We start from the raw sequence: 15215 nt of genomic DNA on the forward strand, positions 1-15215 counted from the left end.
TATTCTGACTTAAATTGAGATTTCAAAAGTATCAATACTGCCTGTTCAGATAATCAAAATATGAGGCAGGATGAGGTAAACAGTTGCTCATGGTGCAACAAAAACTCAACAGCAGGGACTCAAAAAGACCCAAGGCAATGTTCGTAGCTGGAAATCAGATTTTGTTTTAAATGAAATGCTTGACGCAATTAACAGTTTACCTGGTATGTTTGAACCAAGCAACCCTGCAACAAGGAAACCTCTGAAAAGTAACAGAAAACATGACTCATTGGCAAGAATGTTGTGTGCCACACAATTCTTTCCTTCTGTTGATGATGCTCAGCTATGACTTCAAGCTGTGCAGATCACATTTGAGAGCTGTGGAGAAACATCTTCTCAACTCACTGGTCTGGCTTCTGTGCTTACCTCGTAATGGCCGATGGTGTTGAGCTTCCTTATCCCATCATCCATCACCTCTGAGGAGCCATCAATATCTAACAATTCTCTTTGCTGCTCCTCAGACACAAGTTCTGCAGTATGATAGCAACAGAAAACAATTACACCCCAATGGCATTCTCACTGTACTGACATTTGTAAAGAAAAACAACACCCAACTATTTTTGGACCAATGACTCCCAACTGAGCTGCCTCTCTCTACCCTTGTGCTAGGTCACATGGAAGTGGTTTTGCACTCCCACACTTCTGATTCCTTTTCTGGGGTGACAGCCTGGGTGGCTTCCCTTTCAGCAGGTTTTGGTGCTTCACTCTGTGTTGGTCAAGGCAGAGTTTTTGGAGGTGCTTTCACCTAATCACTATTCTGCTGCACAAGTGTGTCCTGCTGTAAAGGTTACATTGGGACTAGAAGAAAGGTTCCACAAGCCATTTCTAAGAGATCACTAAAATGAGCTGTACAAGACTGACACAGTACTTGTGAAGGGTGGTCAGGCACTGGTACAGGATACAGGCATCAAGACATGAGATATGAAAGTAAATTATGGGCACTTGCCAACACAGAGTCTGAGATGGTGAGGAAGTATCGACATCTTAGGGAGTGTGACAAATGCCACCAGTCCAGGAGGTGACAAACGCCACCAATATAGAGTGAGTTAGGTTTCCTACTAGGGTACGTGGGAAGTGGTATGTGGTGATAGCTACAGACCTTGGGCTCTTGAAAACCCACCAAGGAAATGTGGTTTGACTCATCTGCTGGAACAGCCTTATTTACATCTGCAGATATTGTAGGTGACTTTGTGACTCACGGGCAAATTATTATATAAACCAAGTCTGACTATAAATAAGATTTATTTGAAGGCTCTTCTGATCAAGGGCAATGTAGGCCTGTAGGAAGGAAGAAAGGGAGGTAGGAGGAATAGTAGATAGGGACTAAAATACTTGATTATCACGATATGTCATCTTATCCCCTGACAAAATGTAACAACCAACCAGCTGCACTTAGGTGGAGGGCCTGCCACCTTGCTTTCCCCAGAAAAGGAATAGAGAAATTCTATACACATAATAAATAACACATCATTGTTAATTGCAATGCTGACATCCTTGCAGAAGTGAAGCAGATATAGCTCCAGTGTTCTAACTGGCAACATAAACAAATCTAGTGTTTGCTTCAAAATTCCTCACAAAAGCTATGTTCTGTATGAACTCTGAAAAGAATCAAAGCCAAAGGTAGGTGTTCCTAATAAGAAAACTCCACAACAGACCAGTAAACTCCATGAAAATACAGCATAGTGACATTTTCTTACCAAGACCAATTTCATCCAGCTGAAGACCATAGAGAAAGCCATTCTTATTGAAGAAAGCCTGAAGGCTCTTCTCCTTGGCTTGGCCTATGGTGTCGCAGTCCAGAACATTAACTTGAATAGTTTGACAGGCATCTCCACTCTCGTTTTCTGGGATTTTTTCAAAGATAATGTTCAGCGTCTGGGGAAGGAAATACATGTTATTCTGACTTATAGGGAACACCTGGCATAGGAAACCTACAAACTCCAGACAGATTTTCAGCACCTGAGAGATTTTCAGCATATTTATTATTAAAGTTGTTTCAAATTAAGATTTCTTTGAAGGAATTACACAAAGAAGCATTTAGAATTCTTCCTGTTCATAAAATGAATAATAGATATATATAGCTATGCATTTCCAAGAGTGTATTTTGTCTTCTGCTTTTGTGCAAATGTATTTCAGTGAATTACCAAAAAACAAGAGACGAGGAAGAATTACAATGCATGCTCTAAAAAAAGCAGGTCTTTTATGTAAAATGAATGCCTTAACAGCAAAACTGTAAGTGACAAGAGATCTGATAAGGTTGCTGAGTAAGCAGTCATGGTAAGCATGATTGATTCTGAGTGGCTAGAAAGCAGTGTTAAAATGCATATTTACACCAGCAGATTACGCTGAGTGCCTTATATCCCACAGAAGGTACAGCTCCCCTGGAGCTGTCAGTGTCTGTCTGTGCACAGCCCTGTCTCTGCAGGCAGCACTGACAGGGCTGCCACAGAAGCAGTGAAAATAGATAGAATCCAAAGTGGTACAGATCTGCACAGAAAAGTGCATTGTGCCCCATCAGTTGTTATTTCAGCTCAAACACCCATGTCTGGTTACAGCACCCCTGCCCTTTAGCTCACTGCTACTCTTGGCTGGGACACAACTCCTCTGCTGGGCTGCACACGAGCTGAATAGGGGCTGGAGGGAGGTGCCAGTGACACTGAGTGACTATCCCCAAGAAATGTTTTTTTTTGTCAGGTCATATTTCTGATCAGGCAGATCAACTGCTAGAAGGCAGGAAATAAGGGATGAGCACAGAATTGCTAAGTTGTAATTGTAATTGCCAAGAAATAACATCAAAAATTTCCAGTGCCACAGCCTGCTCTGCGCAGTGAAATCGCTGTCCAGCTACATGGACACAGATGTTCTGCTGGAGATGTCTTGGGACAGGAGTAAAACAAGTGTTTTAGGTGCCAGCACTTGATTGCAAGTGGCAAGGAAAATAAATGTACTCAAACCATTCTGGCTGCTGAACAGTTGTGGTATAACATTTATCTTCTGACTGAAATGAGACGACTCCATGTGACTCTGAAGAACTGAGCATTAGAACAGGAAGCAAGTAAACAATTTTTTTCTCTGCTGTCATGTGAAAGAAAGAATTTCTGTCCAGGTTGTTGCAGGGACAACTTTTCTATCTTCTTAGAAAAATAGGTAGTTATTAATAGTTGTAGAATAGTATTTTCTGCTTATTACCCAGCAAGAGTGGAAATTACAACATGCTACTAGTGAAAAAAAGTAGTCCAATGCAACAAAAATTAACTTTACTGTCTCTACAGAAGCAAAGGGACTATTAAAAACAGGGTTGCAAAACTATTAAGATTATGATTTAAGAAAGACTAGGATGTAACTGAAGTAAGAGGGAACAACTTAATCAGGACACTGAGATGTTTAATTGTGAGGAAAATGAGTCCATGGAAAGGACAGATGGAACAAGAGACAAGGATATGTGGGAATTGCAGAAGGAGAAGCAGACTGGACACCACACCAGACCCGCCTCAGGTTGGGATTTCATGCAGAAAATTAATAAAAAATATATTGGCACAGCAACAAGGGAGTCATGCTTGGTTAGGCCCACAGACCAACTGTACAGACAGCAGTTCTGTCCTTGACTCTCATTGCCCTGAAGTCATGGTCTTGTAGGATTAAAATGTGGACAGGGACTAACTGTATTTTGTCCTTGGAAAACTCATTTTAATAAGTCTTTGCCCCTTCTAGTCTCTGAACTGATCTTACTGAAGCAGCTCCTTCCACTTTAACTGATGTTGATTTGGCTCTATGCCCTTGGAAGCATTCCTTCCTTCAGATGATCCTTTCCTTCTAACAATATTCCTACACTGCAATATTCATGTTCCTGCTCCTGCTTCATTTTCCACTTCTTTCAGACCATCAAGAGGAACTGTCTATGTCTCTTCCTCCTTTCCTTTTCAGCATATACTCTCACACAGGCTGCACAGGAATGTGCAGCCTCTTCAGTCATTAGCACATGAGAGCCCTCCCATTCCTGCTCCACTCGCTGTAGGATGACAGGACTGTGAAAAGAGAGAAGTCATCCTTCATGTAGGTGGAATACAAGTCATGTGTGGACTCCTTAAGTGAAAGTATCCACAGTGTGAGGATAATAGGAATGCTTTATAACTCAAAGAAGTGGTCAGATGGGAAAGAATATTTAAACATGTAAAAGTCTCTAAGCCATGAGAGCTAGATGGTTTTGCTGATATGATTTCCTGCAGAAGTTAATCTCAAGTGATAAAGCAATTGATGGGGAGCTAGGAAAGCCAATTATTATTAAGCTGTCCCTCTGCAGCTGAAGTTTTCATAAATCAGATTCCCCCTGTCTGACAGCACAGTCCCTGGCTTTAGAAACCATTAATCAGAAGCCGACAGTCACAATCACTATACTTAGACACATAGTGTAGAACTAGAAAAAGAAACAGAAGTTATTGTAAAATTATGAAAGCCCTTTTATGATCAGCTCTGGAGGTCAGAAAATATATGAGAAATCAGAGAAGGACATGTGAAAGTCAAAAAAATATCATCAAGCCTTTTTCTAAGCTCTCTCACTTTGTGGAGAAAACAAAAATACTATTAACTTAGCAAAAGGTTCAGGAGAAAATTATAGAAACTGGTTCAGGCTAATAATATCTAGAGATGAGACTTCACACACTAGAAATCATGACAGTAAGACAAAGTCACAGTACTCTTCAGAAAAGCTTTAACATGGGTTGCAAGAATTGTTAAAAGCTACTTAAGGAGAAGGTGGCACCTGCAACTACTTGTATAGAACTAGCTTGGAACCTAGCTACAAGACAGGAACAAACCTAAAAAAAAATGTATTTTCACCCATGCAGTCACAGAAATAATGACATTTGATGACAGTATTTGCAGATGGCTTTTCAGATTTGTAGTTTCCTTGAAAATTAATTTCACACAATGAATTATTTAGCAGAGCTATAAATAACCATAACAGATAATAAATGAGATGTGGTTTAATAAAGCAATGTGATAGTATCATATTTTCTTAGAAATAAAGAACAATAATCTGGGCTATTCAAGGACTCTTATTCATTACCCTATGCATCAGCTATGCATCTGAACAAATCATATTTCCATTTATCAGATAGATGGAAAAAACCCCAAAAAATCCTCTTTTGATTGGTGAAAGTTAGGCAATTTATGTAAAGAGTCAGTACCAGGATGTACCACATAACAAAACTGCCTTAAAACTACTCCCATTTCCCAGGCTATGAAATACAATCCACAGGAAAAATCAGTTTGATTGTATGATCCTTCTGCAGCCAGAACAGTCACCTGTGAAGAAGTTATAGAACAGCTGTAGGAGAGTTAGCCAACTGGCACAGAAAATGGTGCAGGAGTTAAATTTAGACTTGATGGGCACTGCACAAAGGAAGGGTTGTGCTGTTGATGCTGCTGTATCTGACACTCCATCTGTCCCTAATCCAGAGGACTCTCCTGTAGCCAACATCTGCACTGCTCACTTTGTAGCGAGGGTTGCTGTGTTCTTTTCTGCTGACAAAAATCCCCTTATGTCACCTACTTTTAATAGCTTCCTTATCTCTCACAAAGTGTGACTAATAATACCACAACCATGATGTCTTATTAGGAAATTGGTTTCCTTGTCTCTGCTTTACTCCCTTACAGCCCACCCACCTTTTTTAACACCCCTCTTTTAACTCATAAAGCAGTTAAACACTTTAAACAACCTTCCACTACATGGCTTTGCTTCACTTTTGATGAAAGGCAGTTGTCTGAACATGTGAATTAGATAATTTCTTCCCATCTAAAAATGCAAACAGATTTCAGCAAAGCATTCAACAGCCCAAATGCCTCTTTAAAAAGGAACAGTGACTACTCAAAGGAATGCTGGCACACCTAGTCCAGTGTAAGAAGTCTCCCCTGGTTTCCCACAGGAGATCCACCACTGAGAACGTCTCCCATTCCAGGCTGGCATTTTCTATTCAAAATGAATCTCTTCAGTGAAAGGCTAGCACTCAGCTGTGGAGCACACTCCTTCATCAGTCATTGAGCAAATTATCTGCAGAGGGGTGCAGCTGCTTTTCTGCCTGTGAGAGAGCAGCCTTGCTTCCTCAGCCTGAGAAAAGGATCCATGACACATCCAAGTCTCTTTCAAGGCAGCTTTATTTCTCAGTACTCAAATATAAGCACAGCATGAAAAAGCACAGCTTCTCAGCCCATACTTGACCAGTGCTTTTAGAAGCATCTTTCCTTCAATTCCTCCACTTGAGTATGTTCTTCAGCAGCCTATCTCTGTTCAGGGCCTCACCCTTTCTAGCAGAGAGGGTTAACAGAAGGGTGTTGGGTGATCCAAGGTCTGTGGCCTTTTTAAAAAAGGCATGGGGCCCTGCCAGGGAACAGCTCTAATGCAATTCAAACACTACATGTTTCTAGGTTCTCTTTTTTTTTCTGGTTACAAATGGCCTGAATGTTAAAAATCTCCTGATCTGTGGAGCTTGCCCTGATTTTTAGGAGCCTGTCTGTATCCTGCTTTTACTGGTTTGGAACTGAACTCCCAGTCCTGAAAGGAGAGATTCTCATGCAGAGCATCTACACCCTTGTTTGTACCCTGTTACTGATTTGAGAATTGATCTCCCTACCAGATATATCCCTGTATCTTCAAGTGCCTACACAGCTTAAAAAAATCTGGACACCAAATGGCCACAGATTTGCTTCACCATCTCTATATAACCCTCTTTTTGGCTGTATTTTTTTATGCTTTGCTCTGGAGAGGTAGATTTAAATGTACTGCTATTGTAGGGCTGGGCAAAGAGGAAAACCAAAATACCAACAAAATACTGCAAGACTCAGAATGTAAATTCAATGAGCAACTGTAAAAGTGCACTTGAAAATTCAGATCAGAATTTATTCCATTTAGAAAACAAAACCTGCATTCCTTTAGGCAGAAATGTTCTTCCACAGTAAGGAGAAAACACGTGGTTCCCAGTCTGTAAGCTTACAGGTCTTGCACATCAATGTAGTGCATCTGAAGTGGTGTTAGTGAGGGAAGACTGCCTACTTTCTCTTTAGCCTCCTGTTAAATGCTATTTTTGAAGGGAAAATGTGCATGGCTGGCTTGCTTTCCCAGCCCAGAAAGCCTCACCACTCCACTTAAGTCACTTCACAGCACAGTTTCAGCTTCCAGCATAAATCTCAGATAAACCACCTAACAAAACCATTTCCCAATCCAGCCAGAACTACAGTCCTTGAACTTCACCTCTACAATTTTATTGCAGGAGTCCTCTCTCCTTTTGTGATGGCTTTAAAGGGAACATTCAGCACTTCTCAGCTAAGCCCAAGGAATGCTACACCTAAACGGGAAAGCTGATCTATATTAACCTATAATTAACCTATATTAATCTATATTACCCTATAGCTACATCATTTTCTCCTATTCAAAAGCAGGAATACAAAGTACAAAGGCAGGAGACAAGGTTCAAGAAGGGCTGTAGGTTCTCACTTCCTCATCCCTCTGCAGAGTGTTCCCCAGTGATAGCAAGTCCTTCAGACCGCTTACCTTTGCTCCTCATCACTGCAGTCTGAGCACAAGATCTTATCAGTGACTGCATGCATAGAAGTAGCTCTAGAAAAAGTATTTAAAAGTATTTAAGGCTCTTCAGCAGTTTCAGAGTCAGCTATCCCCCCAAGGGGCTCTCAATTTGAATGTGTGCTATAAATAAGAAAATGTTTCTGTGCAGTCTACCAGTAACAGGCATATTGAGCTTGCTTGAAAATTGCTGCTCTGCATCACCACTGCGTTTTGCATCCTATGGATACATACAACAACATATTTAAATTTACCCTGGATCTCAAATACATGCCAGCATGCAGCACACAAACAAGGAAACCAAAGACCTTGGATTATGTATTTGATTTCTAGTCACCAACTTCCTTTCCAAATGCACACTTGGTAACTTAGCCTGAAGTACCTTCAAATGCAGCCTCTAACAACAGCTTTGTAAGAAGAAGATTTGACTACTGCTTTATCAGTCAAATCAGTTTGAAGCTTTCATTAGAGAATGACAAGTCAGAAATTACCCACAGAAATGTTGCCACTTCAGTGGGTTTCCTATGTGGCCCAGTGAGAGAAGTCCAATGGACTGCTGACCACCCAAATTTTCCAGGGTCATGTAGTCTACTCCAGTATCATATCTTAGCACCTCCAAGTTCTTGCTTCAAAACTGGACACAGGCAGACCTGGAAACTTCAGCCCTACCAGAGATTTAGCCCATGGGCTCAGAAAAGGACTGAAAGGACAGCACTTGAACTGTCCTTGCTGTGGCCATTGCTGCCTGCCAATTTCTGCTCCCAAGGTGTGAAGCCCACTGTTCAGCAGCACTTCTCATACTCCTCATTATGTCACATAACTCTGACTGGAAGCCAGGAGTTAAGAAGCAAGGAAGCTACAAAAATAACTGGAAATACACATTTTAAAGTTCTCAGACCTAAAATCACTTGGAAACTCTGGAGCAGAAGAGTGCTCTGCTTATTCTGAAAACCCTTTTCAGACCTCCTCCTCTAAAAGCCACAATTTTTACATGCTCCAAAGTGCAATAATCCTGCTACCTCTTCTCATCTCAGTGTCACAATGACAATCAGTAAGGGAACTCCAGCTTTTAAAGATGTTTGGGTGCAACTGGAAAACAGGAAGTACTTAGGTGCTTTGAGAAAGGCAAAAAAAAAGTAAAGTTCAGAAGTTTAGCTAGACTTCCCAGATATCTTGTTTTTAACCAAGCATCTAATCAAAATCCACAATGCTGTAACCATGCTAATTTGAAGATGATTTGGTGCTAATAATATGGAAACACACAGCAAATCATTGCCTGAAGATTAGTCACAAGTAAACACAATAGAAAAAAAACCCCTCTGCATTCCATTCTTTCATTCATTCGTAAAGTGTAGTTTAGTTTAAATTCTAAGCATGTTTATATTTTTGTAGTATACTTTAAAATAAGAATGATTTTTTAATATCCTGAGACTTCATTACATCTGCTCTTTGGTGATTAATGCATGCTGTGAAGTGAGGAGTAAGTGCTATTTGTGAAATGTATATCAGACAAACAGTTAAACTCTTACCATGTTTAGAAACTTTGTCAGCAATTACAATTTTACTATCTGGGCACTTAACCACTACCTTAGTGTCTTAAGAGCCTTATTTTAGCTTCTTAGAAACAGAGAAAACATTAAAGCTGTCCATGCCTGGAGAAAACACAAGCTGGCAAACATACCACTGTTTTGAATTCAGACACTTGCCACAGCAGCCAGTCTTCGTTAAGAGTGTACAGGGCTTTGCAAGTTATTGCATCAACAGGTCCTTTGTTTATCCTCTGATTGAGGGTTGTCACCAGCAAATAGAAAGGTTCACCAATTGTCTCCTAGGTCAGGCAAAAAATACAAGAAACATTTATTTTTGTAATCATTGAATGAGCATGAATAACTGGAAAAGAAAAATCAAGTGTAACAAATGGTGTTATTTCCTTTTAAGTAACTCATTATCTTGCAATTAAAAAAGAAAATCCCTCCAAGCAGATTTATCTAGTTATTGTTTAACCTCCATCTTTTGCTTTTCAGTGTGAAAGTCTCATGCAAATAGCAAGGGACATCTGGAGTGAGTGGCAAGATAGCTCACAGCCCCTTGCTGTGCACAAGCACACTACAGACAAGCTGCTCCTACTCCACCTGGCAGACACTTCCTAGTTCCACCAAAGAGTGGGTGGGGGGTGAGACATGCACATGTTCACGTGCATACTTCAGCTACTTCTTCCATTTTCAGTCTTCTGAGAAAACAAGCTAACAACTAGCTTCCTTTTGAATTGGTGTCTCCCCTTTTTGTCTCTGAAAAATGTCTTGGGAACGAGCTGGTGGGACTTACCCAGCTGTATCAGCAAAAAAGGAAATGAAACTGGGGATTTCCTCTCCTGCCTTACCCCAGGGCTCAGGAAAGCACCTGAGAAAGGAAGGATGTGCCTCTATTTCCACGTGACACCATTCCTGCAGCCCGGCTAAGGCATCTCACTAGCACAGCTCTGTAAAATGTCTGGTGTATTGAGAACATATCTCTGACAGCTCCTTGGCACTCTCCTCAGTTCCAGGAAACCACTGTGAACTGCTGAGCCTCAAACAAAAATTCTGGTGCTGTACTAATGTAAGCACTGATGAGAGTGATACCAACAGTGTGATAGCATCACGTTGATAAGAGAGACAGGAAGAGTAACCAAGCACTGAAATCAACAACAAAGTGCTATCAAGTTACTAAAAGAAGGAAATATTAAAATGAAATGAAATGCTTATTTTGTTTTCATTTGAAGTAATTTAGATCTTGAAATCTGCAATACTGCTTGGAGGTTGAAAAGTTTGGAAAGAAGATTAGTTTTCCAAAGGATGGTATTCCTTAAATCTCCATTTCTTGGTAGCTTTCCAACCCCTTGCATAGATGGGTACCACTGCATTTTATCAAGTGTATCAGTTTTTTAATATGATCACAATAGATCTCGCTGGGCTGAAATGTCTGGTATGAGCAAAGGATATGCTGGAATTACAAAATTACCCAAATCTTGCCCAAATACATGACATGATCATTGCTTGGAGATGGTCTCTTTTCCTGCATTCCACTGATGACAGCCAGCTAAGCCACCTAAACTAGAAGAGTGCTCACTCATAATGTTAAATGCTAGACTGAATGCTTTAAACTGACCCTTCTGAGAGCTCCTATGGAAAAAATCAATTCAAGAAATTCTCTGCATATCTCATGTAGTGAAAGGTGTACACATACCCGGAGAAACCCAGAAAGGCAGACAGACATCCAGTTTGTCAGCAATTTTTCTACCACAGATTCAGTTCGTCTGAGCAGGAGCTTAGGCTGCACATTGCTTGATTGCTCCATCAAGTCCCTTGTCAATACTTCCAAAATATGGGTCAGATAAACTAGCTTAGTTTGCAATGCAATAGTCAAGAAGGATGCAAACAAGCACCTGTGGGGGCAAAAAAAAGAATGCTCTAATTCTGGAATTTCTCTTCCCAGTCATCTTTAATAAATGAAACACATTTTAGTGCAGTTCATATCCTAAGTTCTCCCTCCTTAGGCACATAAACTGTCCACTGTTCTCTGCAAAAATATAAAAAATGCAAGTCCATCTGCTCTTGTGATTATTTTTTAAACACAGAATGTGTCTCTAAATTTAATTTTGCAGAACAACACCTGCTTCAGTGACAGAACATTTCTAAACTGTAGAACTGTTGATCTAACTGCAGGAAGTGTTTACAGTTTTGAACTGAGCTTTCCTGCTCCTTTGCCTCTTTGTTTATATGTACAAACATTCCAATTTCTCTTTAATTGCTTGTTTTAATGGCAATGTTTTTTCTTCCTCAGTGAGTACAGATGGAGAAGGAAAAATGCTCCAGAGTACTGCAAATTTGTTTTGCAAAAACTACCAAATACATTTGTGTGCCACAACCCATGTTGTTTCTTCCTGCTAATTCTTTTTCTTGAAGATGATAAACATAATCATACTATACCTGTCTTTCACAGAGAAATTTTTCTGCTTTTCAAGGGTGTGAATGAGAGTAACAAGAAAGTTCTTGTTACAAATTAAAGCATGCAACATGTTGAAGCTTTCATCCTTGCTCGTTTGGTCTCTGCTCTGGAATAGTTAAACAAAAATAAGCAAACTGTAGTTTGGCTATGATGGATTCTTAATGCTCATAAAAAATTGAAAGAAACATATGGGATAAGATCCTGGCCTCATTCAAATCAGTGGGAAATTTTTACATTTATTTAAGGTGTCTCAGGATTTTATCAAAAATTCATTTATGTTTGTGTACAACACAGAATATACACGTGCAGAGCATACATTTTCTACCCTATACACAAAGCACTGCCAATAGTTAAGTTTGCCCATCATTTCCCATGATGAGATTCTGTTTTATCTAAGTAAGTCAAATACACATTGGATAAGAGCATCTTACACTTCAAACTCCTTTTACATAAAAACCCATGTAACCCCCTTCATGGAGGAAAGGGAACATGCTGAAAATCCAAGCTGTTGTGTTCTAGGACAACACTGAGAGAAGGGATACAATCACTCTTGAAAAAAAAATAAATAAGGCATATCACACTACATCAGCTTACCTGGGGCATTTCTTCACTGAAGATAGATGCAAAGCCTCCTGACTAAAATATAGAAGGATATATATCATTCACAAGTACACCAGAAGTTTCTAACACATGTATGTTTAACACACCAAGCATGTTTCTGATACTACTCAAAACAAAACAATGGAAATGTCGACTTCTAGCAGATACAATATAAAAACTCTGCACAGGAACTTCTGTAAAGGTGCTGCCAAAGCTCACTGGAAAGTGAACTCTCAAAAATGACCTGGAATCATCTTCAATGTGCTGTGTGTGTTACTCATGCTGCTGAGCTGCACTAGCACAGCAGTGAGCCAAGACTCCCCAGGAAGAGCTGTGTGTCACTGTCATCTGCAAATGTGCTGGTGTGCAAGGGGTGCTGCAGGCTGCATCCTTCCTGGCTGGCAGTGATAGCCTTGAGTATACAGGGCTGCTGTTAACCAAGTGACACTTGAGCTCATCTGCTTCCATTCATGGCAAGGCACTCCATGAATAGTCACTAATGAACTCGCCAGGATGTCCATGCTGGCAGTCTCCACTGAGGCACAGGTGCCACCACACATCCAGTCCTAGCAAAAGCTCTCACACAAAAGGAAGCCCCCAGTTCTCAAACACCTTGTCAATGCCTCTTGAGCAACAGATCTACAGCATTTACTGTCATCTGCTTTATCTGTCATGCTGGCAGCCCCTGGTTTCCTTACAGAACCACAGAATGGTTGGGGTCATAAGGGACCTTCATGATCATCTAGTTCCAACCCCATTGCCGTGGGTAGGGTTATCTTCTGCTGGACCAGGCTACATAAATCCAATCTAGCATTGAACATTTCCAGGGATGGGGCACCTACAACTGCTCTGGACAACTTGTTTCAGGGCCTCATCACCATCATCATAAGAAATTTCTTCCTTATGTTCTATTTAAGTTTATCATCTTTCAGTTTAAAACCATAAGCCCTTGTTCTATCGCTACAGACCCTGGTAAAAAGTCTGTCTCCATCTTTCTTATAAGCCCCATTTTAACTGAAAGGCTGCCTTCCTTTCTGAAGGCTGAACAAGCACAGCTGGCTCAGACATTCTTCATAGAAAAGGTGTCCCAACCTTCTGAGCATTTTCATCCCCCTCCTCTGGACCTGCTCTAACAAGTCCATGTCCTTCTTGTGCTGGGGAGCCTCAGAGCTGGATGCAGTGCTCCAGGTGGGGTCTCACAGAGCAAAGAGGGAGAATCACCTCCCTCAGCCGGCTGGCCATGCTTCTTTTTGATGCAGCCCTGGCTATGACTGACTTTGGGCTGTGAGCACACACTGGCATCTCACATCTTTCGTCTACATACCTGATTGTTCATCCCTCCTTTTCCTCATTCCTCCTGCTCTATTCTACCCTACCAAACTGTTCTTCCTCTTCCTCCATTGGCTATTCCCTTCTCCAGAACTTCTTTAGCAACTCCAACATCAACTACCAACAAATGACACACATGCACACATGTAGAGTGAAAGAACCACAACTGTGTTAAAGGTTAAAAATGCCTGTGAACAGGGAACAAGGATTGGAGCATTAAACCAAACAATGTGTGAAATTGAGGGAAAACAAAAATAAAAAGACAAATTTAACAAGCAAAGCAAAAATCAGGCTTAGCAAGCACCAAGAACATTTTAAGAGAAGATATAATCCATTTAAGACCTATAAGCATTAAAAGCTATTAAGCCAGATCAAATATAGAAAACTGAAGCAGTGGGAAGCAAGACTCAGAACAAAGGTGGGGTGGATCACTCTTCATTTTAGGTGTGGGAGTCCCTCTTTAAGCAACTTGTCCCATCCTAAGGGAGATGCCTCAGACAAATGGGATGAATTGCTTTCCTGAGCTGCCCATCTCTGCACTGACTACAGAAGATGCTCAGTCAACAGCTTCAATTTCCATGCTTAAACAGCTTAGATTAGATGAGATAAAGCCCATCAATCACACTGGAGAGCACAAAGAGTGCAATATGGACATCATTCAAACACATGTGGTTAGTGAAGGAAGTGGTGGTTTGTCACTTTGACCCCCCTGTCAACCCTTCTGACACTCAGATGCAATATATACCCCGCTGGCTTTTCTGTTCTTCTATAATATTTGTTCAGTGGAGCACTGCTTTTCTGCCACATTCTTACAGTACAAGGCATGTTTGGACACTACTGCATTGTAAACAGTAAGTACTTAGCAGAAGAAATTGGTATACAACAGTTTAAGTAAGCTGCCTGACACTGTATGTTTGTAGAGAGCTAACAGTAGCAAGTGTACCTTTGTGGGATAAGTATTTCAAACTGAGACAAAATCCAACAGAAGTAATTTCCAGGATGTGCAGTGGCATGAGACTCACCAAGGCAAAACAGGAGCCCTTTCCATTTTTACTTTACAGACTGCAGCAGAGTGGGAAATTTTATACCTTTTTTCTTAACTTTTTATTTGCATAGAGCACAGCATTTCCACTGAGTCAGCTTCTACAGACTATTACTGTTTTGACAAGGGAAAGTATAGGAAAAGGTATATTCTTAAGAATAAAATGCCATTTTAATGCTAATATACCTGGCGACAAAACAAACAGAAAGGAAAGAGATGCAGGAAGTAAAGTTTCTTTTCCACTTTCTTCAAACCACCTGGTGACCCTCTAAAAATTAGGCTGGGGGTATAACAGTAGTACCAGCAGAGATATTCCCTTTGGTGTGAGAACTGGACTCAAATGATACAGGGATTTTGCAAATGTAATTGCTAAATATTATTCTGCTTTGGTGTCTAGTATTTGGTTTTAAACAAAAACCAAAGGTCCTGATTCTGCACTACCACATGTATTTAACTTTATCACAATGAGCCTTTGCTAGGATCACAAACAGCAATGCAGTGAAGAAGTGTGCAAGAGTGCAAGACCTGGCTGCAGCAGTGATGAGTAATACACGAAGCCTGGTAGATAATTCACATCCATACCAGTTATGCCCTAAACTAACCAAGCTTCTACTCACTGGTGCCAGTCATACAGGAAAATAT

The 15215-nt window shown here is 40.6% G+C and overlaps 1 protein-coding gene across 1 annotated transcript in view; it reads right to left on the bottom strand.

The window, feature by feature from the left end:
• The window catches only part of PLXNC1 (plexin C1), a 71385-nt gene that overhangs the window by 14796 nt on the left and 41374 nt on the right, over positions 1-15215 (bottom strand). Inside the window, exons 18-23 of the mRNA XM_071423281.1 lie at positions 12197-12238; positions 11584-11708; positions 10841-11039; positions 9297-9443; positions 1737-1914; positions 406-509 (exon numbers count right to left, since the gene is read on the bottom strand). Coding sequence (XP_071279382.1) covers positions 406-509; positions 1737-1914; positions 9297-9443; positions 10841-11039; positions 11584-11708; positions 12197-12238 — 795 coding nt within the window. The remainder of the gene's footprint in view (positions 1-405; positions 510-1736; positions 1915-9296; positions 9444-10840; positions 11040-11583; positions 11709-12196; positions 12239-15215) is intronic.

Source organism: Agelaius tricolor, unplaced genomic scaffold (genome assembly GCF_023055355.1).
Source record: "Agelaius tricolor isolate 1412-34295 unplaced genomic scaffold, bAgeTri1.0.p SCAF_3, whole genome shotgun sequence".
NCBI classification, from domain to species: domain Eukaryota; kingdom Metazoa; phylum Chordata; class Aves; order Passeriformes; family Icteridae; genus Agelaius; species Agelaius tricolor.